The 23898-nt window shown below is 46.5% G+C and overlaps 1 protein-coding gene across 2 annotated transcripts in view; it reads left to right on the top strand.

Annotated features, from left to right (window-relative positions):
• The first annotated feature begins 6208 nt into the window (after window positions 1-6208).
• The window catches only part of PTPN3 (protein tyrosine phosphatase non-receptor type 3), a 127575-nt gene continuing 109885 nt past the window's right edge, over window positions 6209-23898 (top strand). For both annotated transcript variants that reach the window (XM_081151333.1, XM_081151334.1), the window contains exon 1: window positions 6209-6288. In XM_081151333.1, coding sequence (XP_081007459.1) covers window positions 6240-6288 — 49 coding nt within the window. In that variant the 5' untranslated portion in view covers window positions 6209-6239. The remainder of the gene's footprint in view (window positions 6289-23898) is intronic.

The raw sequence follows: 23898 nt of genomic DNA on the forward strand, positions 1-23898 counted from the left end.
ATCCGTCTATCTGATAAATAGATACTATCTACTATATTTGCTCTCCTCTGGACTTGTGCTAAGTGCTGTGTCTATAAACACAGGACTTGGGCCTCATTTTTAACCTGAGGAAATATAAAGGTCTTCAGAGGGAGGCAGATAGATAATCAAAACAATATCACAAAGGGGTCAGAGGTGCTGGAGCAGAAGTGTGCGTCTCACTTCATCACACCATGAAGGAAGTAATAGGAGAGTAGGGGGGGGGGTGTTAAACATAAGTGCAGAGTAGAGGAGATACCTGAGGTAGACAGGAAGGAGATATTGGGCAAGTAAAACGCAGATGGGGTGGAGGTAGGAAGTGAGGTCAAAGAGTACCAAGGCATGGACCACCATTGGCCTTTAGAGCAAGTTAGTGGCAGAGATTGCTAAAATGTGAGGTAAGACTGAGGTCAGGGTTTCAACACAACCCCATGAAACTAGATGAGGGACCACAGTCCATCAGAGGGTTATAATCAGGGAGTACGCCTTACCTAAATTTAAGTTTTTTAAAAATTTTGCTAACTAGTATAGAGGATGCTTGTGGGAATGGAATCTTTTTAAGCCTACAATCAGGTGCACCTGTTTTCATCAGATAGCACTATGTTTTAATGCCATGGTGAACTCCAAAGAGTTCAAAGCTCTGGAGTCAAAGGGTCTCAACCAAGGTCCATGCTCTGTCACTTTCTGGCTATAAGACCTTCAGCAGTTCATTTAACTACTTTGAGCCTCAATTCCCTCATCTGTAAAATGGGGATAATAACCTATTGTGCAAGGTTGTTAAAAGGATTGCATGAAATAAATTGTGTGAAGTCATCTAGTAAATGTCACATAACCAAACAAATGCACAGATTTGTTGTTTTGTTGTGAAGGGTATTTTTGTCAAGGTATTATCAAATAACATTTATAACGATGTTTAATGGGTGAAGTATAACAGGGAATTTGGAGATAACAGGGTTTTTTGAGCTGACAAGATGAACTGAATGGAGAAGGCTGGGCCTTGAATTTTAAAACAGACCCAGATGACAGGGGATCATTGGGTTATAGAAAAGGGCTATATATGAATCCAAACCAGAAGATCAGTAAAAGAGAGAAGGGGGAAGCAGGAAGTAAGCATCCCAATCCAAACTCCAAACCAAGTACAAAGTCCAAGTGCCCATCTAGGCAGTAGAAAGAGGCTACCAGCAGAGATCCAAGTGGAAACCACAGGGCAGAGATCCAAGCTACCAGGGTAGGTGGCACAAAAAGAGTTTGACAGCTGGTGGTAAGGAGCTCCCTCTACAAAGACTTGGGTTTGTTCATTCAACAAACATAAATCTACTACCGAGAACATTGGAGGGTCTAGGAATACAAAGTTAAATAAGTGAAGGAGCTTGTTTAACAATCCAATGAGAAAGACAGACATGCACTAGATAATTCTAATGCAACCCGATAAGAGAAACAGCAGAGGGAAGCATGGAGTAACCTTGGAGCAACAGGAGGGGCAGCTAATCCAGGCTAGGTTGTGTCAGGGACAATTCTGGAAAAAGCAATGACTGAGGGGAGTCTTCAAGGAGGAATCGGGTTAGCCAGGTGACAAAGATGCACTTGGAGGTTGAGGGCATTCCAGGCAGCAGGAACAGCATGATCAATGGCAGGGAAGCAAGAAGCAGGCAATGTAAGCAGTCTCCTTGCTGTGCCATAAATCAGGGATGACAGGCAGGGAGGGGTAGCCGCAGGTGGTGGGAGAGGAGGCTGGAGAGGTTGATGAGAAAGCTTCCTGGGCCAGCCTAGGAAAGCTGGGATTTCTTCCTGAAGGCCACAGGGAGCCCCGGGACCAGGTGAGAGATAGGACAAGAAGAGGATTACTGAAAACCAAGTTGTTGTGACTGAGGGCACAAAGCAAGGGATCTGGGTACAGAGGATGTGGTGGACCAGGAAGACACAGAGGAACAAGGCAGGAAGCTGCATTAGGATTCTCCAAAGAAACAATGTATATTTTTAAATTTTATTATAAGGAATTGTCTCAGTTATGGAGGCTGAGAAGTTCTGGACCTGCAGTTGACAAGCTAGAGACCCAGGAGAGCTGATGGATGAATGGGTGAATGGGTGAATGGGTGGGTGGATGGATGGATGGATGGATGGACAGATGGCTGGCTGGCTGGCTGCAACAGTGACTTCAAATTGCCTGAAAACCAGGAGAACCCGAGGTGTAAGTCCCAGTTCAAGCCTGAGTCCAAAGGCAGAGAGGGTGAATTGTTTTTTACCCCACATTGTGTTCTATTCAGGACTTTGGTGGACTGGATGAAGCTCATCCACACTGGGGAGGACAATCTGCTTCACTAAGTTTACCAATTCAAATGCAGACTCGTTCAAAAACACCCTCACGGACACACCCAGAATAATGCTTAACCAAATATCTGGGCATCCTGCGGCCCAATCAGGTTGACACATAAAAGTAACTATCACAGAAGCGCTACCAGAATCAAGGTCGCACATCAGGGCAGCTCCAGCTGTCGGACTTGGGTGCTGAGACCTCTGAGCAGATACTGGAAGAGAGGCCGCACGGGAAGAGGCCCAGAGCCTGGAGGGGCAGTGAGGAGTCGGAAGTGGGCAACAGAGCTATTAGAAGCCGTGCTTAAAATACGAATCTATACTTATCGACAGAGAAAGACGTCCACTAAATATTGTCACTTGGGAAAATATTAGAAGGTGGCATTTCACAACGTGTGTGAAATGACTTCATTTAAAATGTGTGTGTGTGCTCGCACGCACGTGTGGGTGGATGTACACACACCTAGAGGAAAGCCTGGAAGGACAAACACAAGTATGTTAATTGCAGGTTTTCTCTGGGTGTTGGAATTCCAGGTGACTTTTACTTTCTTCTTTGTATCTTTCGGAATGATCTTTTCTTTTTATTTTCACGACTGCCATGCATTACCTTCATAATCAGGAAAATTCAATAAAGCTATTTCCATTTTGGAAAAAAATATTTAAAACTCCAAATCTGAATCTGACCAAGTCACCCTTGGCTTTCACTCTTGGACAGTTCCTCCTTGACCGAGCTCCTTGACATCGCCCACGGGGTCTTCCACGCTATGGCCGCTACTGTGGGGACACTGACTAGTTAATGGCCAGAGACCACTCTTCTAACAGAACAGCCTCCCCACCTCCCGTTCCGCCAACACCGAGCCGGCGCGTCCCTGACACCCTGCTGCTTGCCTTTGCGGGTGGTTCGTCCCCACCCTCTCCTTCCCCTGCTAATTCTTTTCTCTTCCTAATGAATGATGAAGACTCATCACAAAACTCAGTCCAGGCACCTCTCCTCCCAGAAGCCATGTCTAGGTCTCCACAATCTCAGTTGACAGTCCCAGCCCCCCGTTTACCCCGTGCATCTCCCTGCCGTCGCGGTTGTCCACAGGAGGCGAGTGTGTCTGCCTGTCGCCACCACTGGGAGGTGACCTCTGTCCTCTGTCTCTCTCCGGGGCTCTGGTCCACAGCCACACTCAAAAACTCTTGGTTGGCTAAACGGACTTTTTGAGTGATCTGTTAGAACTGGGATCCAGGTTGTATTTTATGACAGTTAACAGTGGGCCTGGGAAGATTTAGAAAGAGAAGATGTTAATGCTCTAATTCACACTAGCGGCCCTCCTCTCCTCTTTTCCTTCCCTTGTTTCGTCTCCTGCTTTCCTTTCCTCTTTCCTCTCCCAAGTCTACACACACCTTCTTGCTTTTCTTTCTAGACAAGTGTTTCTTAAATTTTGGTGCACAAAAGAATTGCCTGGGAAGCCTGCTAAATGCAGATTCCCAGGCCCTGACCACAGTCCTGATTTTCTAGGGACCCAAGAACCTACACCTTTCCTTCCATTTGTAAGGCAATTTGTTTAATCATTCATTCAATTATTCCGTAAACCTTTATTTTTTCATTTAATTTTATTTTTTTAATTATGGTCGACATTCAATATTATTTTATATTAGTTTTAGGTATATAGCGCGGTGGTTAGACATTTACATAATTTACGAACTGATGCCCCTGATAAGTCTAGTACTCAGCTGGTACCATACATGGTTATTACAATGTTATTGACTATATTCCCATGCTGTACTTTACATCTGCATGACTATTTTGTAACCACCAATTTGTACATCTTAATTTTTTTTTATTTTTTATTTTAAATCCTTACCCAAGGATATTTTTCCATTGCTTTTCAGAGAGAATGGGAGAGAGAGAAACACTGATGTGAGAGAGACACATTGATTGGCTGCCTCCCGCACGAGCCCCAACTGGGGCCAGGGATCAAGCCCACAACCGGGGTACATGCCCTTGGCCGGAACCAAACCCAGGAACCTTCAGTCCTCAGGCCGATGCTCTAACCACTGAGCAAAACCAGCTAGGGCACCTTTTTACTTGTAAATCTTTGATCTTTCTGGAATTAATTTTGCCCCCCAATCCCCATCCCATCTGGCAACCATCAGTTTGTTCTCTGTATCTATGAGCTTGTTTCAGTTTTGCTTGTTTATTTTGCTCCTTAGATTCCATATATAAGTGAAATCATGTGGCATTTGTCTTTCTCTGTCTGACTTATTTCACTGAACATAATACCCTCTAGGTCCATCCATGCTGTCCCAAAAGGTAAGATTTCAAGAGTCAGCATCCTAACAAGTGTGCCAGGTGATTCCGATCCCACTTTGAAAAACACTGACTTACAAAACGCAGGGTTTCTCAGCTACCTTGTCTCCTAATATTCGCTGAGGGAGGCGGGAATGGTGTAACCCACAACGTTCTCTGTTTCCCAGTCACATTTCCTTATCCTGCAAGCTCAGATCTATCCCCTTGATTCAGACCTCACACATGTTCCATGTGGTTAGAAGCATCTTCAGTGCACCTGACTCCCAAATGTGATGACTTCGTCTCATTACTTATATAAGAACAGTAATTATCAACATCATCAAAGCCACAATAACTGCCCTTAAGTTCCTACTACGTGCCAGACACTGCAAAATTCTTTACTAGCATCTCATTTAGTGCTTACAGCAATTCCACAAGGTAGATACTATCACATCCCCACTATCCCAGCGAGGAAGCTGAGATTAGGGAGGCCATGTCCAAGTTCAGAAACTTGTAAGGGGTGGAGTCGTTTGAACCCAGGCTGACCTAACTGCACATTCCATGGTCTTCCCACTAAGGCTCCTGACTTTTTCTCCTACCAAATATTTCCTATAATAACAAGAATAACAATAATAATATACTACACTACTCTTTACTACAAAATTAATTCCAGAAGGATCAAAGGTAAAAAGATGAAACTTAAAAGGTATTAGAAAAACTTGTGGTACCCAATAAGGTGGATAAAGCCCACTACAGCCTGAATGGTGTTGGGGTTAGGTCAGGGGAATTGTAACGCAGCAAGCTCCTTGGTAGAGCAGTCTTGGCTACTCTCCAAGAAAGACAGAAATTACTAAAAAGAGTATCTGCTTTGTAGTTCTTGCTTGGCCGCTTATTACCTGTGGCCCTTGAGTAGGTTGTAAGCCTCTTTGGGACTCAGTTTCCTTATCTCCAAAGTGGGTATAATGATACCTGTTCTGCCTTCCCCACAATGCTATCACGAGGACCAAATGCAATAACCTATGCGGAGGTATTTTATATGGGCTTATAATAAGAACATGTGGGTCACCCCCATCCTGTAATTCAAAAAGCAAGAGAAAAGTAAATGAACTCACGGATCGGAGTTCTGCGGTACCTTCCTCCCAACCAAAACGTCCTTCTAGAACTGGCAGGAACAGCGACTCCGTTTTCCCTGGAACCACATCCCTGCTAAGTGAAGTCTCTCGAGGACTCCACGCTCAGTGCGAGCAGAGCAGACTTCAGGAGGAAGACATTCTCAGGGCACAGAACAGATTTATTTTCATCATGAAATAGTCTGTCTGCTATGCAACAACAAATTAAGCTCCGGGTGACTGTTCCCGTAAAACACGTCCTGTGCTCAGCACTGCTATTATGGGGCGGACAGACATGGCAAAGAATCAATTAGAACCCTGACACATTAAATGGAGCTCGAAGACCTGTTTCACAGGTTTCCCCGGAGGAAAATAATCACGTTGCATTACATGTTGGAATCCGATCGAGGCAAGATTTCTGAGTCAAGCCCTGGGCTTTGCAAGGCAGACCTGAGCTTTTCTAAACCATTTCTGAAGGGCTGCCTCAAGGATTACAGCGCTCAGCTTTCCATCCGTCCCACAGCATCATGGTGGAGCAAGAGGGAGTATCCCCGTGTGAGCAGCCCCCGGAAAACTGTAAGTGCCTTTAAAAAATCATTTACAGAAAGGGTGAGGAGACGGCAGTGTTTGTATGTATGCCCACTGTGGAGTGGAAGCAAATATTAAGTAAAATCAGAGGGATATTACAACCGAATTTCCTTTTTATTTTTACGGTCGGGCTCTACCACCAAAAGGGGCAGTCATTGTTTAGTCTCTGTTTCAAAGGAAATTCTAGAATTTCAAGAAGAGCCTCACAAAAATGAACAAGAGGGTGAACAGTGGAATGTGGACGGTGTCTGTGGTTACGCCGCTTAAACTGAGCTCCTCTGACAACAAGGAGGAATGTTAATGACAAATACGACGTGTTTTTCTGGGCTCATTCAGACATCTGTGTAAACCATCTTCAGTCTCAGTGCCCGGGGAACTTCTGTGCCTCAACCTGAATAAACAGAAGGGATTCTGAGGTTCAGGCAGTATATTTTCAGAAGCGTGGCCTCCACATGAGCTGCAGCAGAAACGGAGAAGGGAAGGAGACCAAGGCGAGCCGAGCGTCTGCGGCGATCATTGTGGCCGGGCAGGCTCTGGCCTGTCGGCGGGGTAGGCGTGTCGGGAAAGGGTCTGGGGGACTAAGCGGACCTCAAATTTTGCAGAATAATTTGAGAGCAAAGAACTAGGAAGCAAAGCCAGCGTGAGGGTAGATTGTAAATGTTATGCTTTCAGAACATTTCAGGGAAAGAGAGACCAGAGCAAGGGCAAGGCTAGGCCTCCCCACGGACACGTTCCGCTTTTGTACAGAACAGGACATTTTCGGAGGACATGCTCTCTCGGGGCAGGAACCCAGTGAGTGAGAAAAGTAAAAATGTTTGACAGTTCTTTTCATGCAGTCGACCTGTGGCATCCGTTTAAGGAGCAGGAGGTGGGAAGGAGGTTGGGGACCCTTTCCAACCAAGTGCACTGGTCACTATAATTTTTCATATACAGCTTCTGTTCTTTTCTTGTTTAGGTTGCTATCTAACTCCTTAAACCTTCCTCCACTGCTTGGGGAAAACACTTCTTTGCAGAATAACATGTACTCGTGTACATCGATGCTTTCTTAATCTTTGCAGAACACAGTTCTCTCAGAGCTACCGAGGGGAGCTCCAAATGGGCTGGGATCTTGAAGTCTCGGGGTCCTCGGGGCTGCAGGGACAGAGGGTGCCCTGCTTTCTGCCCTCCCCTTAACCCTCTCCCCTCAAACACATACTCCAGTCACACTGGGCTCTCACCTGTGAGTCCCCCCCCCCCATGTTTCCATTGCCTAAAGCAAACAGAAGCATGAATATCACTACATCATTTAACCTTTTCACTTGACAGAGAGAAAAATTTAACTTCCCAAGAATCATAATGAATTAGTTAAAGATAAACCAGCAATAGAAGCCAGGTCTGTGGGTAACTAGTTATGCACATACTGGCCTTCCCTTCCCTTTGTTCTAAGGAGATGGTAGGGTCTTCTGTGCCTCGCTGACCCCCTGCCTCCGCTTAGCTCAGCACTCATATTCAAAGCCTTACCACACGCACCACCTTTTCCTCAAGGATAAAACTGCATGTAATCTCTGTATAGCCAATCCAATCCCACAAATACTACTGAGACCTTTTCTGTGCAGCCCTGAGCCAGATACTATGCGTTCCGAATGGGATAAGAGGCATCCCTGCCCTCAGATACGCACACAGCCTGTTTTACTTAAAGACGTCTTATCATTGTACTAGGACAGGAATTCTCTGGACTATATTGTAGTATTGAAATACAAGAGAAAGGGGATGAAAGTAGTTTGGCAGTTCCTCAAAACATTAAACAGAAAATTACTATATGTTCCAGCAATTCCGCTCCCAGGTATATGCCCAAGGAAATTGAAAACAGGTACTCAAACAAATACATGTACATGTATTCCCCACTCACAATACCCCAAAGCTGGAAACAATCCAAATGTCCATAAACAGATGGCTAGATAAACAAATTGTGGTATATCCATACAATGGAATATTATTCAGACATAAAAAGGCGGGAGTGTTTAATACTGCCACCACTCAGATGAGCCTCAAAAATATTATATAAAAGAAGGTCGCATATTATATGATTCCATGCAATATTCCATACAATGATTCTGGATATCTGAAATATATCCACAGAGACAGAAATCAGGTTTGGTGGTTGCCAGGGGCCAAGGGGAAAAGGGCAATGGGGAGTGACTGCTTAATGTATGCATGGTTTCCTTTGAGGGTAATGAACTAGGGATAGTTGCACAGCATCATAAATGTATTAAATGCCACCAAGTTTTTCAGGTTAAAATGGTTAATTTTATGTTATGTGAATAAGTAGAGGGCTCTGAAGAGGCTGTGAGGGAGCCAGGAAACAAGCTTACAGGATCAATGGAGGATCAGCTCACGCAAGCCTGAAAAGTCTTTGGACTTATCCTGGGAGAGGTGGGATAGCTCATGAGGATTTTGAAACAGGAGAATGACTTGTTCAGATCTGTTTTCGACTGGACATTTTGAGTGGAGGGCTGACAATAGTGGGGAGGGTCTGGACCCGTGGAGACCAGACACGTGGAGTCTGCTGGCCCGGTGAGAGATCCTAAGAAATGTTCCAGGATGTAAAACACCTGCCTGATCACATTCAGTCATTGTAACCATCTCCCACTAAATCTGAACTCAAAAATAATAACTGGGGTGGAAGATATCAACCACAACTCCTTTAAAATCAATTCTGAAAACAGTTTAAACCTTTATTTTTGCACCACCTTTGACACCCAATGGAATTTTTAAAGTAAAATTCGCCCGCTTCCTCTTTCGCTGAAGATTTCTCATAAAGATGTGTCTTTGAACAAATACTTCACCAAGGAAGGAAGCCTGGTTTCAATGAGAGCAAACTGCAGTCCAAATGCAGGTTTAAAAAAGGAGCTATGATCCAAAATTAATACACTTATTTTCTCCGTCTCAATTTGGGCCACTGTTGAATGTCAAGAAATGCTGCACACTGTAACTTTTTAAAAGTAGCCAATGGAATTACTTCGTGCAGAGAATAACAATTTGAATGAAACCAGAATGAAAATCTGACCTGCTCCATTTTCATCAAAGTGCTAAATTCAATGTAAAATATCGGAATCATACAGAACCTGTCAAACCAAGCTTTAGAGGGAATTCAAAAGCGCTCTGCCTTGCAGTCAGTGCGCCTGCCAATCAGCTTCCCCTTGCCTTTCTCAAATGCCCAACTGTTCTGGGGGAACCCCCAGAACTGAGGGGTCTCCTAGACTCGGGACATTCAGTGCTAACACCAGAACATCTGGGCACCTGGCTTTCGCCTCCACCAAAACCCCTTCCAAAATTCCATCTTCAATGCAGGATCGGGTTCATTCGGAAAGCGAGTAACTAGCAGCAGTGAAGAGGAGAGAGGAAAAAAACGGGCATCATTTGGCACCGTAATGTGGAAGGAAATACGTTCAAAGAACAAGAATGCATTTCACGTGAGTCCTCAGACTCTCAGCTCCAAGCCTGTGAGCCGTGACAGCGGTGGGGCTTTCGAGCAGGCTGCAAGGGCATGTTTTTCACCTTCCAAATCATTCGCTCGACAAACCCCTATGGAGGTCCTACTATTGACCAGGCTCGGGATCAAGTGTTGGGATCCAGAGATGACAATGTGCCAACCTGGGCCTGGGAGATGCTCAGGGGCTAGAGGCCAAGTAGAAAAGATGCACAACCAAGCCTAACACAACGTGATTAGTCATTAGAGCTCCCAGCTCTCCAGAGCCAGGCGTTTAGCTCCATGATGGGCCATTCTTACAACTACACCTCAAGGTAGGTGTTATTATCCCCACTTTAAAAATAAAAAAATCAAATAAAAATTGAAGCTCAAAGAGGTGGAACTTGTCGAAAATCACCCAGCTGGCAGTGAGTGGCAGAGGCAGGCTGGCTGTAAGCCAAGATTCCAAAAACTCTGCCATTGCTAGGTCAGGGCTAAGATCAAGGTCGCTGAGAGTTCTACACTTACTCCAGCTCGTCTCAGCCTCTCATCGGAGAGCAGCTGTATCTGCACTCTGAATCGAGAGCAGAATTGCCAGGTTTTAAACATTCATGCTAATTGCCGGGGCAGGGTGGGGGTGGGGAAAAGCTGGATACGTATGTTAAGCTAGCCGATCATTGGAAACTATTAGAGACTAGATGAAGATGGCATACAGAGAAGAAAATATCAGACTTTGTCACCTTGGATTCGGCACTGATTTCCTTGGATAGGACACAGAAGGCATAAGAAACAGAATAGACAAATTGGACTTTAACTAAATGAAAAGCTTTCATGCATCAAAGGATGCTATTGACAAAGTGAAAAGGCAACCAAGAGAGTGAAGGGAATATCGGCACATTACATACCTGATACGGCATTAATATCCAGGATATATAAAGAAGTACTAAAACTCAATGACGAAAAAAATAACAACACAATTCAGAAACAAGCAAAGTGCTAGAATACATATTTCTCCAAAGAAGGTACACAAATGTCTAACAAGCACATGAAAAAATGCTCCACATCATTAAACATCAGGGAAATGAAGAGCAATACCACAATGGGGAGCCACTTCACATCCATTAGGATGGCTTTCATCAGAAAGAAAAAAAATAAGAAGCATTGGCAGGGATGTGGAGGAACTGGAACCCTAATGCACTGCTGGGAATGCAGAATAGTGCAGCTGCTGTGGGAAACAGTATGGCAGTTCCTCAAAACACTGAAAATAGAACTACCTTATGACCCAGCAATTCCAATTCTGGCTATCCACCCAAAAGAATTAAAAGCAGGAACGTGAACATGAAGAAATATTTCTACACCCATGTTTGCAGCAGGATTATTCACAATAGCCAAAAAGTGGAAGCAACCCAAGTGTCCCTTGAAGGCCGAATGGGTAAACAAAGTGTGGTGTACACATACAACAGAATATTATTCAGCCTTTAAAAAGGAAGGAAATTCTTTTTTTTAATCACATGATTTCACTCATATGTGGAATCTAATGAACAAAATAAACTGATGAACAAAATAGATCCAGAGACAGAGAAGCATGGAACAGACTGAGGGATCGCAGAGGGAAGGCGGGGTGGGTGGGGAGAGATTAACCTAAGAATTGATATGCATATATGCATGACCCATGGACACACGACACAGATGATAGTGTGGTGAGGCCTAGGGTGGGGCTGGGATGGAGGGGGTCAGTGGGGGGGGGGGAAGTATTGTTGTAATACTTCAACAATAAAGATAAATTTTTAAAAAGTAAAAAGGAAGGGAATTCTAACACATGTTACAAAATGAAAAAACCCTGAAGACATTATGCTAGATGAAATAATCCAGTCACCAAGGGACACATATTGTATAATTCCACTCATACGAGGTACTTAGAGTAGTCAGATTTATACAGACAGAAAGGAGAAAGGTGGTTGCCAGGGACTTGGCAGGGGGAATGAGAGTTGGTGTCTAATGGGTTACAGTATCCATTTGGGAAGATGAAAAAGTTCTGAGGGTAGATCGTGGTGATCCCCACACAACAGTGTGAATGTGCTTAATGCCATTACACTATATACTAAAAACGGTAACTTTAGTTATGTGTATTTAACCACAATTTTTTTTAATGACATACATAGCACATGTGTCTACAGACCTCAATTTCCACCCCAAATTCCCTTTAATGATAGAAAAAATATGCGTTAAAAAATCTATTAGATCGAGAGTTGTTTAATTGCTATAGAGTTTCAGTTTTGCAAGATGAAAATAGTTCGGGACATGCAAGGCGATCAGGGTTGCACAACAGTGTGAATGTCCTTAATGCTGCTGAGCTGCATACTTGAAAATAGCCAAGATGGTGATTTTATGTTGTATGTATTCTACCACAATTAAAAGTAAAAATAAACATCTATTGGCGCACTGGAAAGCAAGAATGGGTGCTACCAACCCACCAGGAAATGTGAGGAATTCCTGAATGATAGAAAGCAGATGGAACCGGACTGACGGAGAAACAGAAAGGAAGAAACTTCACCTTGAAATCCAGGCGTAGCCCGGAAATATTCTGGGTTCGGTTCCGGACCACCCAGCGGAGTGGCAGGCATGCCTCGGAGATATTGCAGCTTGGGCCCGACGTCATCGCAATAAAGGCCGCCGTAAAGCGAGTCTTACTCCTTGTGAGGGTGGAGGGCCTTGCCGTCCACTGTGAAAAATGCACACCTGGGCAGTGCAACGGCGCGAAGGGGAGAAGACGAGGCGTGCCTTCCTTACAAGAAGCCCCGTGGCAAAGGAAGAGAAAGGCTGATGGCCTGAGAAACTGGGTGCTCTGTAGGAGCGGGCACTGGCATTGGCATTGGCATTGGCATTGCCTGGAGGGCGGGTTCAAGCATAGATTGCCCAGCCCCACCCCAGAGTTTCTGATTCAGTGGGTCAGGGTGAGGCCTGAGAATTTGCATTTCTAATAAGTCTCCAGGTGCTGCTGCTGCTGGTTCAGAGACCATGATTTAACAACCACGGGGAGGAGCCGCTGGACCTGTTGGCCCTGCCCCCCTTCCCCTCCAACGAGTCGCAGCAGCAGCTCTCTCAGGTGAAAGTACCGAGTGTAGATTCTGCAGCCCCAGATCTCTAGGAAACGCCAGGCGGGGAGAGACGGAATCTCCATGCTGGGGCCACCAGCACACAGCCTGTCCCCCCACGAGGACGGGAGGCGGTGAGCTGGGCCATACCCACATCATCAGAGCTCAGCAGGCATGTCTACAGTCAAAGAGGAGAAGGCAGCCAGGAATTGCCAAATATCTGAGGAAAGCCAATACTGGGGAACAAGAGCAGCAATGTCGGGACTGAGAATTCATTCACAGGGAAGCAGAAGGAACCGAACTAAGAGATGCTAAAATATGTATCACTAATACTCTCAGATAGACTCTAAAGACACACGTCCATACACACCAGGAAGGGGGGGAGGAGAAAAAGAAGAATGGTAAGAAGAGACTGTTATAAACACACACACACACACATTAACACACGCACACACGTGCACACACGCACGCAGAGATTTGAATATATTGTGTATGTATATATGTATATGTGTGTATATGTATATATGTGTGTATACATAGTGCACCAATATTAATAGCATAGCTCATGAATTGTTACATCTGTATATACCTTCGAAGTCACCTCCCAGGTCAAAATAAATAGTTCCAGCCCTCCAGAAGGCTCCCTCCCCTGTCAGTAACCACCAAATGTAGTCACCAGTCTGCCCTTGGTCACTACCATAGGTGGTGAGTATCTTCTGGAAGCCCCTCCAGGTGATTCTCATGTGCAACCAAGCCTGAGAACTACTTGGCTAAAGACGAATTTTTTGCAGGTGGAAGGGAGCTTCTTTAACATTGTAAATACTATATAACCAATGTCACTAAAAGAAATTACTGAAAAGGAAAAAAATCCTACATAATCCTCACACTCTTACACAGCAAGTACTCTCAAGGCTTTGTCCAGGTGCAGACACACTTTTGCACAAATGTATTCACTATGGTGTTACAATTTTACTTTTGCTTTTTTAGTTACCACTTATTATAAGCTCCTTGCTTATATCCCTAGGGAGGCAGTTTAGGATAGTGGTTCTGAGCGTGGGCTTTGGAATCAGACAAACCTGCGATCAAATCTCAAGTTTTTCACTTACGGACTGTGGATCTCCAGCAAACTCCTTAACTTCAGAGGCTCTCCCTGTGATAGCAATAGCAGTGCCTCCTAGGCTCATTCTGAGGACTGACATTTGTAAAGCCACAACAACAGCAAAACTCACTTCGGGCTTTCAATTAATGGTAGCTGTAAATGTCGTTGGAACAAGTAGGGTTATCCACTGAAAGAAATGACATTCTAGGGCAGTAAATGTAAACAGACTAAGGGGTTGGGAGAGGAGGGAAGGAACCTCATTCATGCCCAGCAACAAGGACTCAGGTGCCCTAGGGGGGTGGCTTGCAGAAAGTGGCTGGGCATGTGTGTGTGTGTGTGTGTGTGTGTGTGTGTGTGTGTGTGTGTGTGTGTAGGCGTGTACTAAAGAGCTGGGAGTCCAGGTCTATATGGAGTAGAGTTACCACAATTGAGCATAATTCTGGGGGAGGAAGAATTCAGGAGGCCCCAGCATCACCTGTTTCAGGGCTAACCCTATGACAGCACCAGGAGCCAAAAGGAACAGAATCCATCAAGCAAATTCTCTTGTCTTCTCTCCTTGAGGCTGGAAAACCAGGCTGACTCCCAGGAGGAGAATCCCTGGGAGTCACCGATTTGTCACAGAAGGCCAGGCCCTGTGGAAGGAGCCAAAGCATTCTTTTGTCACAGGGTGGGACTACCAGGCCATTTAACTTGGCTATAAAAGATAATAATAATATAAATGTATAGAGAGGCACTATTCTGGGCACTTCAATTCATTAAATTAAATCATTTAATCCTCACAACAATCCTATGACATAGGTGTTATTATCCCCATTTTACAGATGAGGAAACTGAGGCATAGAGCAGTTAAGTAAACTTGCCCAAGGGTCACACTGTAAATAGTAGATTCAGAACTGAAAAACCAGACACCGCGCTCCTAAACACCACTGTACCCCAAGCAGGTGAACTGAGACACATTAGTTTTATAATTAATTTTAAATGGGCTTTGTGAACTACCGTATCCCAGTTTGCTCTCTGCTGTTAGCTGCAGTAAACATCTTCATGCACACAGTTTTTCACTTCTGTTGAATTGTCTCCTTAGGATTATTTTAATGCCCCGTGAATGGCATTACCTGGTCCAAGGAGGTAAGCGGCGTTGCAGTTGTTGCTACATGTTGTAGTGTTTACCAAACAGGCAGGGTATGAATACGCCACTTTCACCACTATCTCAGGCAGCATGGGTGGAATTATTTGTATAAATTAATACACATTTGTTAAAGTATGTTTTTTAACTTAATAGCTATAAAAATTGGAAATTTGCACCATCAGGCTTGCTGGTCAGCTGTGCTTCTGGGAGTTTCCCTTATCAGAGGCCCCTTCCTTCACCTCCCCTGAAATTGGACCATCACCCCCCACCAGGCCAGGCCCCGGACTTGCAAACTACCTGGGTCTCCAGGGCAGGGGCCCACACTTGGGGCCTTTCGTCTGCCACCTGCACTGAATGCCGCAATATTTCAGCTAGGTTTTCATTTCCACTTGGCCAGCTGGCTTTGCTGCATGAATTGGAGTGACATTTAAGCCAGGCATGCTGTCCCGGTCACTGAAATCAGTGCTTCTCAGACTTTATTGCATCTGGAGATCTTGTTAAAATAAAGATTCTGCCTGGCCAGAGTGGCTCAGTTGGTTGAGTGGCATCCTTTGTACCAAAAGATTGCTGGTTCGATTCCCGGTCAGGGCACATACCTGGGCTTCAGGTCTGGGCACATGCAGGTGTTTTTCTCTCTATTCCTTCCTCTCTCTAAGCATGTCCTCTGGTGAGGATTAAATGTTTTTAAAAAAGATTCTATTCAGTGGGTCTAGGGCAGGGCCTGAGAGTCTAACACACTCCCAGGAGAAGCCCATGCTGCCAGTCCCGAGACCCTAAGAAGAAGTCTTTATTTCTTAGATCAACCAGGCAGCAAATGAAGCCCAGACAATCCCCATCAGAGCCTTCTAACTCCAGCTCTGCCTCTGGCGGCCTCCAGGACCTTGGTCTAGTCGGGCCCTCTCTGCGCCTCAATTTCCCCATCTGTACAGTGAAAGGGTGAGACTAGACGCTCTCTGAGTCCCTTCTATGGTTTTCATGTCCATCTTGGACTCCGTTAGCCCATTTATATTATTTTCACATACTATTTATTCAACAAACGGCATCTGAGCTCCAAGGATGAGCGCGGGCGCCTTCTCCAGCACTAGGAATGGGAGGGTGAACAAGGCAGACATGGTCCCTGCTTCTGAGAAGACTCACGTCTCCTAGGAGAGACAAGCAGACTCGAGTAGGAAAACAGTTTGATAAGTAGGAACAGAACAGGGTGCTCTGAGAGCAAATGGACCTCACCCAGACCAATGGGAAATTAGAGGAGACCTCCACAAAGGACATCGCTCCTAAGCTGACCCCTAACGGATGAGAGGTGTGGTGTGATCCAGGTGAAGCTGTACAAGGGAAATGGGACTGGATTCCAGGCAGAGGAGAAGGCATGGCAAAGGCCCAGGGCCAGAAAGAACATGGGGCTTTTAAGAAGCTGAAAGAGGTTCGTGCAGGCAGAGCATGGAGGAGAAGTGGTGATGGGGGGGGCGCAGGAGCGGGGAGAGGGGCACAGGGGGAGAGTGCCACAGGGTCCTGAGTGCCAAGGACTTGGATGCTTTCCAAAGGCGACGGCAAACTCTTGGAATGCCTAAAGAAGAATTAGAACAGACCCGGATTGTACGAAGATCATTCTTACGAAGCCTCGGTATGGAGATTAGACTACAGGGGACAAGATCAAGTATGAAGAGAACCGGTAAAAAGACTTGCGAAAGTCCAAGTAAGAAATGATAAAAGCCTGGACTAGGGCCACAGCAGTATCAAGACAGATGTAGGATGCAGAATGGACAGGTCTTGCTTGAATGTGGTGGTTAATGAGATTTCAACAGTCCATATATCTTAGCGGTTTACAATAACAAACATTTATTTCTTGCACATGAGTCTGTGAGTCAGCTGAGCTCAACCTAGCTCAGCTGGGCTCAGCTCCAGGCTCCAGGTCAAGTTCAGGTCTGACCCACGTCCCTCCCATTCGGGGACCCGGGCTGAAGGAGCAGTAGCTATCTGTGGCATGCGCTTCTCATGATAAATGGCAGGAGCACTGGGTGGGAAGCAGAAACACAGAGCCTCTATCAGGAACAGCCACATTTGGCCATTCCTTTGTTCAAAGTAAGACATGAACACGTCCAAAGTCAAGGGAGTACAGAAGTATACTCTGCTCCAAGACAGCGAAGGGAGAGCATTTGCTAAGCGGTAATGTAGTCTACCACAAGGAATTATGCCCAACCCCTAGGTAGATGGTGGGGCCATTCACTGAAATAAGGAACACATGCGAAGGAACGTGTTTTTAGATAGGGGTGCAGAGAGAAAGTGGATTCCATCTAGGGACATGTTGAATGGCGTCACCACCGAGATGTTCAAGTAGAGTGACAAAAACAGGCAGCTGGATAAGTGGTCCACAGCTCAGGAGGGAAGTATGGGCTCAAGATTTATTTGTGGGTCGTCAGCACAGGGTTGGCCATGAGAGACGATGAGACCATCCAGGCAGAATGTGCAGAGTTAGAAACAGGGCAGGCCTAGCACAAAATACTCAGGAACTTGAAGGAATCGTTCTTGGCAGAGAGGCCTGCAAAGGAGATGAGGCTAATGCCAAGGACAGCTCCAGTTGAGTTCTGGAAGCCACGGGGCAGGAGCATTTCAAGAAAGGAGAAGTGGGCAAGTGTGTCAAACACTGGAAAAGTCCCGTGGGTCTGGTTACAGGAGATAGATTTCAGCAGAATTGGGCAATCAGAAGCTAGACTTGAAGACAGCAAATGGAGATGGCTCTTTTAAACAAACTCAACAGCCTGCCTCCTGCCTCTACCTCTGGAACAAGGCAGGCATGAGCAGACGTATACTACCAACCCTCTCAAACTAGATTTATGTCAGCTTTTTAGCAAAGTACAACACACATACAGAACGGTGCACAGATCAATCCTAAGTGCACACAAGCGTACAGGTCAATGCAGTTTCTCAAGATGAATACACCCGGGTATACAGTGCCCTGAGCAGCACCCCTAACGCCCTCCACTTGCCCCCTTCACGAAACCCCTTTACCCACTCCGATTTTGAAAAGATGCCAGTGCAATGAGGGGTCAGGTGGGAACCTTGCTGAACCTGCGGTTCGCCGGTTCCAAACTCAGCACTTGCCCCCCTGACTGCTCCTCACCACCCGACCTGGCTCCAGAGGGCCATCTCTTCTGCTGTTTCATTCATTCATTCTATCCACTCAGCAAACTTGAGTTGAGGGGCTGTGTGTCATACACTCTACAAGGGGGCAGGGAGGGGATATGAAGGTGAACGACATCAGGCCTCTCACACTTTAAGAGACAGATATGTCCACAGGCAATTACCCTACAGCGTAATGACAGAGGCGGGACTATGTGTGAGTGTGGAGATTGTGGGCGTGCAGGCACTTGGGAAAAACAACTGAAGCTGTGTGGGCGGGATTCAGCAGAACTTCTGAGTCTTGGGAGCGCTGGAACAGCACTGGTTTTGCTTTGTGCCATGGACTTCCGTGCTTGCTGCTGGTTGCTCACCAGCATTTCAGGCACAGGCTGGCCCTCCTTCCAATCCAACAAACCACACCCCCGACAGTGCTGTAGTAGGACAGTAGAGGGTGCTAACACACTGTGCTCGCTACAGACTCCCCAGCCCTTCCCAACACCAAAAGGAAACACTTTCCTGAAAGCTCTGGAAGGAAAGAAGTGCAGCCCAGACAGGCCAAGAGACGTGCCCCGGATCATACAGCTGCTCAGCAGCAGAAGGAAAGCATTCCTTCAGGCCCATGCAATTTACTCTGCAATGCACGAAATTTTCCAGTACTCTCAATTCATATAATTTAGGAGGCTTCTAGAAGCATTAGTCTTTCTTTTTTAAAAAAAAAAAATTGCTTGTTTGTTCGTTTTTGTCATGTCTAGTCCCATTACTCTCTATAAATTTCCTACAAGTCCAGCATTGGGCAGCACTTTCTCTTTTTTCCTAAACCTGAAGTTGATGTCACGTCCCCTGGGTGAGCACAGTGGTTAGAGCTTGGTCTCTGAAACAAGTCTGGGTGTGGATGCCAGCTCTGCCCCTTCCTCTTGGTACCCAAATGACCTTGGACGCCTTTCGTAACGGCTTTGAGTCTCTAGGCCCAATCCATCAAACCGGGCGATGGTTATACACATAACCTCACAGGGATGTTGTCAGGGTTAAGCGAGCGGATGCAGATGAGGTGTTCAGAACAGTTCCTGGCAGGGCGCAGTTGCTCCATCAACGTCCACTCTTGTTCTCAAGCGCCTGGCTGAGCAGCGCCTGGCCGGCCGCCCCACGCCTTGCCTGTGTGGGTAAGAGGCCCAGCCGTGTGTTCTCCAGCCCTTGGAATCAACAGGTTGGTCTGGTTTCACGTTCCAGTTCTCCCCTGTCATGTTTGGCCCGTGTGATCGTGAGCAAGTCCCTTACTGCCCTGGGCCACAGTTTCCTCATTCCTCCAATAATGCTGGTAATTCACTATTATTATCACCAATTCTTCTAATGCAGCAAGAATTCCTTCCGTTCAGCAAATATTTTCTGACACCTTACTACGCCCTCCGCCCAGTGCTGGGTACTAGAGAGAAAGACAAATAGGTCAAAGGCACGTGCTTGAGGATCTGGTAGTCAAGTGGAATAGATAGGCTGGTGATCATAAACAGTACCAAAGTCTATGGTGAGACCAAGAGAAGAAGCACTAGTTAGGGAGTTCCAGGAAGTCTTCCTGGAGGCGGTGAAGTCTCAGCTGCCTTTTGAAGGATGCGTAAGAGTTCGCCAGACTCATCTTTCTTTAGTCACTGGAGACAGTGTGTGGAATCAGGAGTCCCAAATGGAAGGTGTTCTGCACTTTGCAGCCAGAGCTTTTCATTTGTTTTAACCTCAAGGACTCCAGGCCCATTCCATCCAGTCTCCCTCTTTTCTTTCAGGCACCCCTCTGAGGGAGGCAGGGGAGCCTTGGTAGGCTGGTGAATAAGCCTTGCTTTACAAGGAAACAGCCTGAATCATGGCAGTTGGGAGAGGGCGGGAGGCCCACAGGTCACCTGGAAGTGGGGGCGCCCTGACTAGCACCTGTCCCGGGGGGAGCATTGCACAATTCCTAGCAGAGTGACCATGAAGATCCCAGCCTCCATTTCCCGTCCAGGCCAGCCACAACCAGCACTGCCATTCATTCACACTCTCTGCCATTCTGTCTCTGCCTGAATTCTTAATCTTTCTCTGCCCGCTCAAATTCTACCTGTCACCTTCTCTTGGAACCCCCATTGCCCGCCACTCCTGATCTCCCCTGCACTTTCAGTGTCACCCTGAGTCACCCCATCACCACCCTGCATTCTGAGGCTCTCCCTCCCATTAACTCCCTGTGAACTCTCTGCAGGAAGGTACTGGGCCTGGATCACTTTTTGTATCCGCAGCTCCTGGCACGAGCCAGGCTCAGAGGACCTCCCTCGGTAAATGCCTGCTGAATTGAACTGAAATGAATAGAACTGAGCACAGAACTCCTGACCCTTTGCAGTCAATGATTGTGTTTCCCTGTCTTGGCAGGAAGCAGAAGGCACACTCAGAGAGGTTATTGGAGAGCACGTAATGAACACATGACTTCGAGCTCTGCGTAGGGTTAAAGGAAATTAAGATGGGGAAGCACCCAAAGACTAGCTGCTGTGGGAAGCTGTCACCCCTTGGCCGGATGGGGCAAAGGAAGGGAGCTAGTGCAGAACTTGGCCAGAGCTATAGCCAGCAGGGAAGGCTGCCCGACGAGAGCTGTGGGTGCAGCGACCGCCAAAGCACAGCCTGGGAGGGAAGTCAGGGAATCAAAGCCCACCCCCCTCCTCCCAGCCATCTCCCGCTGTTGCCTCTCGCTGCTTGAACCCAGCCGGGAGCCAGAGACCAAAGGAGCCCAGCTGGTGTAGGCACAGGAGGCCGCTTCCGCAAGGGCAGGGCAGAGGGAGTGTCAGTAGAGAGCGGATTTGGATGGAGGAATGGGACTATCAGCACAAGTGTTTTTTCCCCAAATATGGTCCCTGATTCATCTGTGTCAGAACCAAAAGCATGTTTCAAAAGCAGATTCCTGGGCTCTAGCCTAGACCTACTAAATCAAAATATCTATGGTGCCCGGGGATCTGTACTCTCAGGAAGGTCCCCCGGGTGATTAAAGTAATCACCTGAGGATCTCCGCAAAGTATGAAATTATGGGAATTCTGAACTTGGTTGATTCATAACTTGAACCTATAGAATCGCCTTAGGTATGGGGACTGACAATGCTGGTGCTCCATCTATGACTTCCAAAAGACCAAGGGACATCATCCACTCGTTCTTTTATTCGTCCAACGTTACTGAGCATGTGCTAATGCGCCAGCCCTGTGATGGGTTGTAGCAACACAAAGAGGAACAAGGATGGTCTCTGCCTGGGGTTTCCGAGAAAAGCCTCTTAGGGACCGTGTACAGATCCTCCTGGGGCTCTAAGAGACATCCCTACCATGTGGGGATGACTCGTTAGTGCTTCTGCAAGCACCAGCTCTGGGCAGGCAAAATAACACACCCAACCCATAATTTCAACCACCATCACACACGGCCCCCAAATACACCCCTCTCCTGAGTACAGCTGCCTGTAAGACACACATCTGCAGGCCCCACAGTCGCCCCTGATCCACAAGACCCCAAGGCTCCCAACCTCACCGAGTAGTGTCAACACCCACCTGTTGTTGAATCAGAAACCGGGGAGCCATTTTCAACATCTCTCTCCCCTACCCTCAGTGACCAGGTCTATCCATTCAGCCTCCTAACTCTCCCATCCCTTCACTTCTCTAGGTTCCTACCCGAAGTTCAGGTCATCTATCTTTCCCCCCTTTTTTACTGCAATGATCCAACAAGCTTCTTTGTTGCCAAGTCATTGCTGCCTGAAGGATCTTATAAATATGCAAAACACAAACATGTCACTCCCATTAAAATCTTCAATGCTCCTCAGTGCCCTCAGGACCTAGTCCAGGCTCCTTCACTGTAGCATCTGAGGCTCCTCCCACACACACCCTTACACCCTCATCATAGATTTTAAGTTCACACACTTGCTTACCTTCCCAGAATGTTCTCCCCTTCCGTACCTGGAAAACTGATCCTTGCCTATCAGCTCATCTCAAGTGTCATGTTATCCCTGAAATGTTCTCCAACCCACCAAACTGGATTAGTCTACTTCCTCAGGATCTTGTTCTCAGTTCTCAGATAGATTGTATCTCGCCACCTTGGAATAGTCTATTTGTCTCTTCTGCTACTCTGTGACCTCTGTAAGGACATGGACCAGTCGTGCCTAATTTGCCTTTATATCCCAGTGCCCAAGAGAGTGCCTTCCAGTCACAATGAGTGGGTGAGTGGGAGAGTGGGGGAGTGAACAGATGAACTGACTTGATAACAGTCTCTTGCATGGAAAGGGATCTTCCAAGAGAGGACCCAGGGCATCTTGCCTCATTAGATTCACTAATTTTGACAGTTTCATCAATTTCACAACTAGTGGAGTATACTATGCACTATACCAGGCTCTCTGCCAGGACAGCGTTCAAGGACAATCTCTGCCCTCAGGACCTCACGATAGTAGGGGAGACTTTGTCTTAGTTAGGCTCTTCCAGATTGCCAGGAAAAGACATACTCAAGTTACTTAGATACTGATGTAAATGTCTAAATTCAGGTACTTATGCATGGAAGGGTTTCTTGTATAGAAGTAATGAAGTCAAGACTCCCCCCTCCCCCCCAGCAGCCGCCCAGTCCCACTGGAACACATCTCTAAAGCAGGGATGTCAAGTAGATCTCATGGAGGACAGTATTCAAGTTCCTTGTATCAGTCAGCTGTTGCCCCAGGAATGCTGTATAATAAACCACCCTTCAAAACAACCACCATTTATTCACAGTTTGGGTCTACTTCACATTTTTCTCATTCTTGTGGGACCAGCAGTCTACCTGGAGCAGTCCTTCTGTGGCAGAAGCAACAGGGACAGGCATAACCACACAAGCAAATGTCAAGCCTCTAATTGCATCACATCTGCTAACATCCCATCGGCCAAAGCAAGTCGCATGGCCATGCCCAAGATTGAGAGAGTGAAGTCTTTCCACTTCTAGAGTAAGGAACGTGAAGGTCACATGGCAGAGAGCATGGATGCAGGGAGGAGAGAAGACCTGGGGCCAATGCAATCTGCATATTCTATCACACTCCTCAATTTCGGGATCGGAGTCATCTTCAAAGCAGTTATCTGTGACCCCATTTTTTGTCTCCTCACATATAAACTTCATAAAATCAAGGACTTCACTCTTTCCCCAGAACCCAGAACAGTGTATGGCATATAGTTGGTCCTAATCGATATTTGTTGAAGGAATGAATGCCTCCTGCTGCCTCCTCACATTCTCACTTCCCAAGAAATGGCATCTGATTAGATAGGTTTGTTGCCATCAAGTATCTTGTGGACTAAGGAGTTTGAACTTTATTGAGTAGGTAGGTGATGGGAACGATTGTGAGTTTCGAGCAGAGGAGAACTTGTTCAACCATGTGCTTTAGAAAGATTAACCCGTTACCAGTGTTCCAAGAAAAAAATGAGAGGAAGCTGGGAGACCAACTGGGAAGCTATTTGCAAGAGCTGTGGTGAGAGTTAAGGAGGTCCTAGAGCAGAAGATGGAGTTTGGGAAGGATGTGAGAAATATTGCGGTGGTAGAATGCAGAGAACATGGCATTCCCTCAGCTTAGGCGGCCAGAGAGAGGGAAGGCTTGGGGCTTGGAGCCCAGGCAACTGGGCATGTGGTCAATGGGTAAGGAACAGGCTGTGGGACAGGGCTGCTCTGTTAGTCTGAGGACAGTTAAGCTTGAAGTGCTTGTGGGACACCCAGCTGGAGGGGTCAG

This window comes from Miniopterus schreibersii, assembly GCF_964146895.1.
Source record: "Miniopterus schreibersii genome assembly, chromosome: 11".
Lineage (NCBI taxonomy): Eukaryota > Metazoa > Chordata > Mammalia > Chiroptera > Miniopteridae > Miniopterus > Miniopterus schreibersii.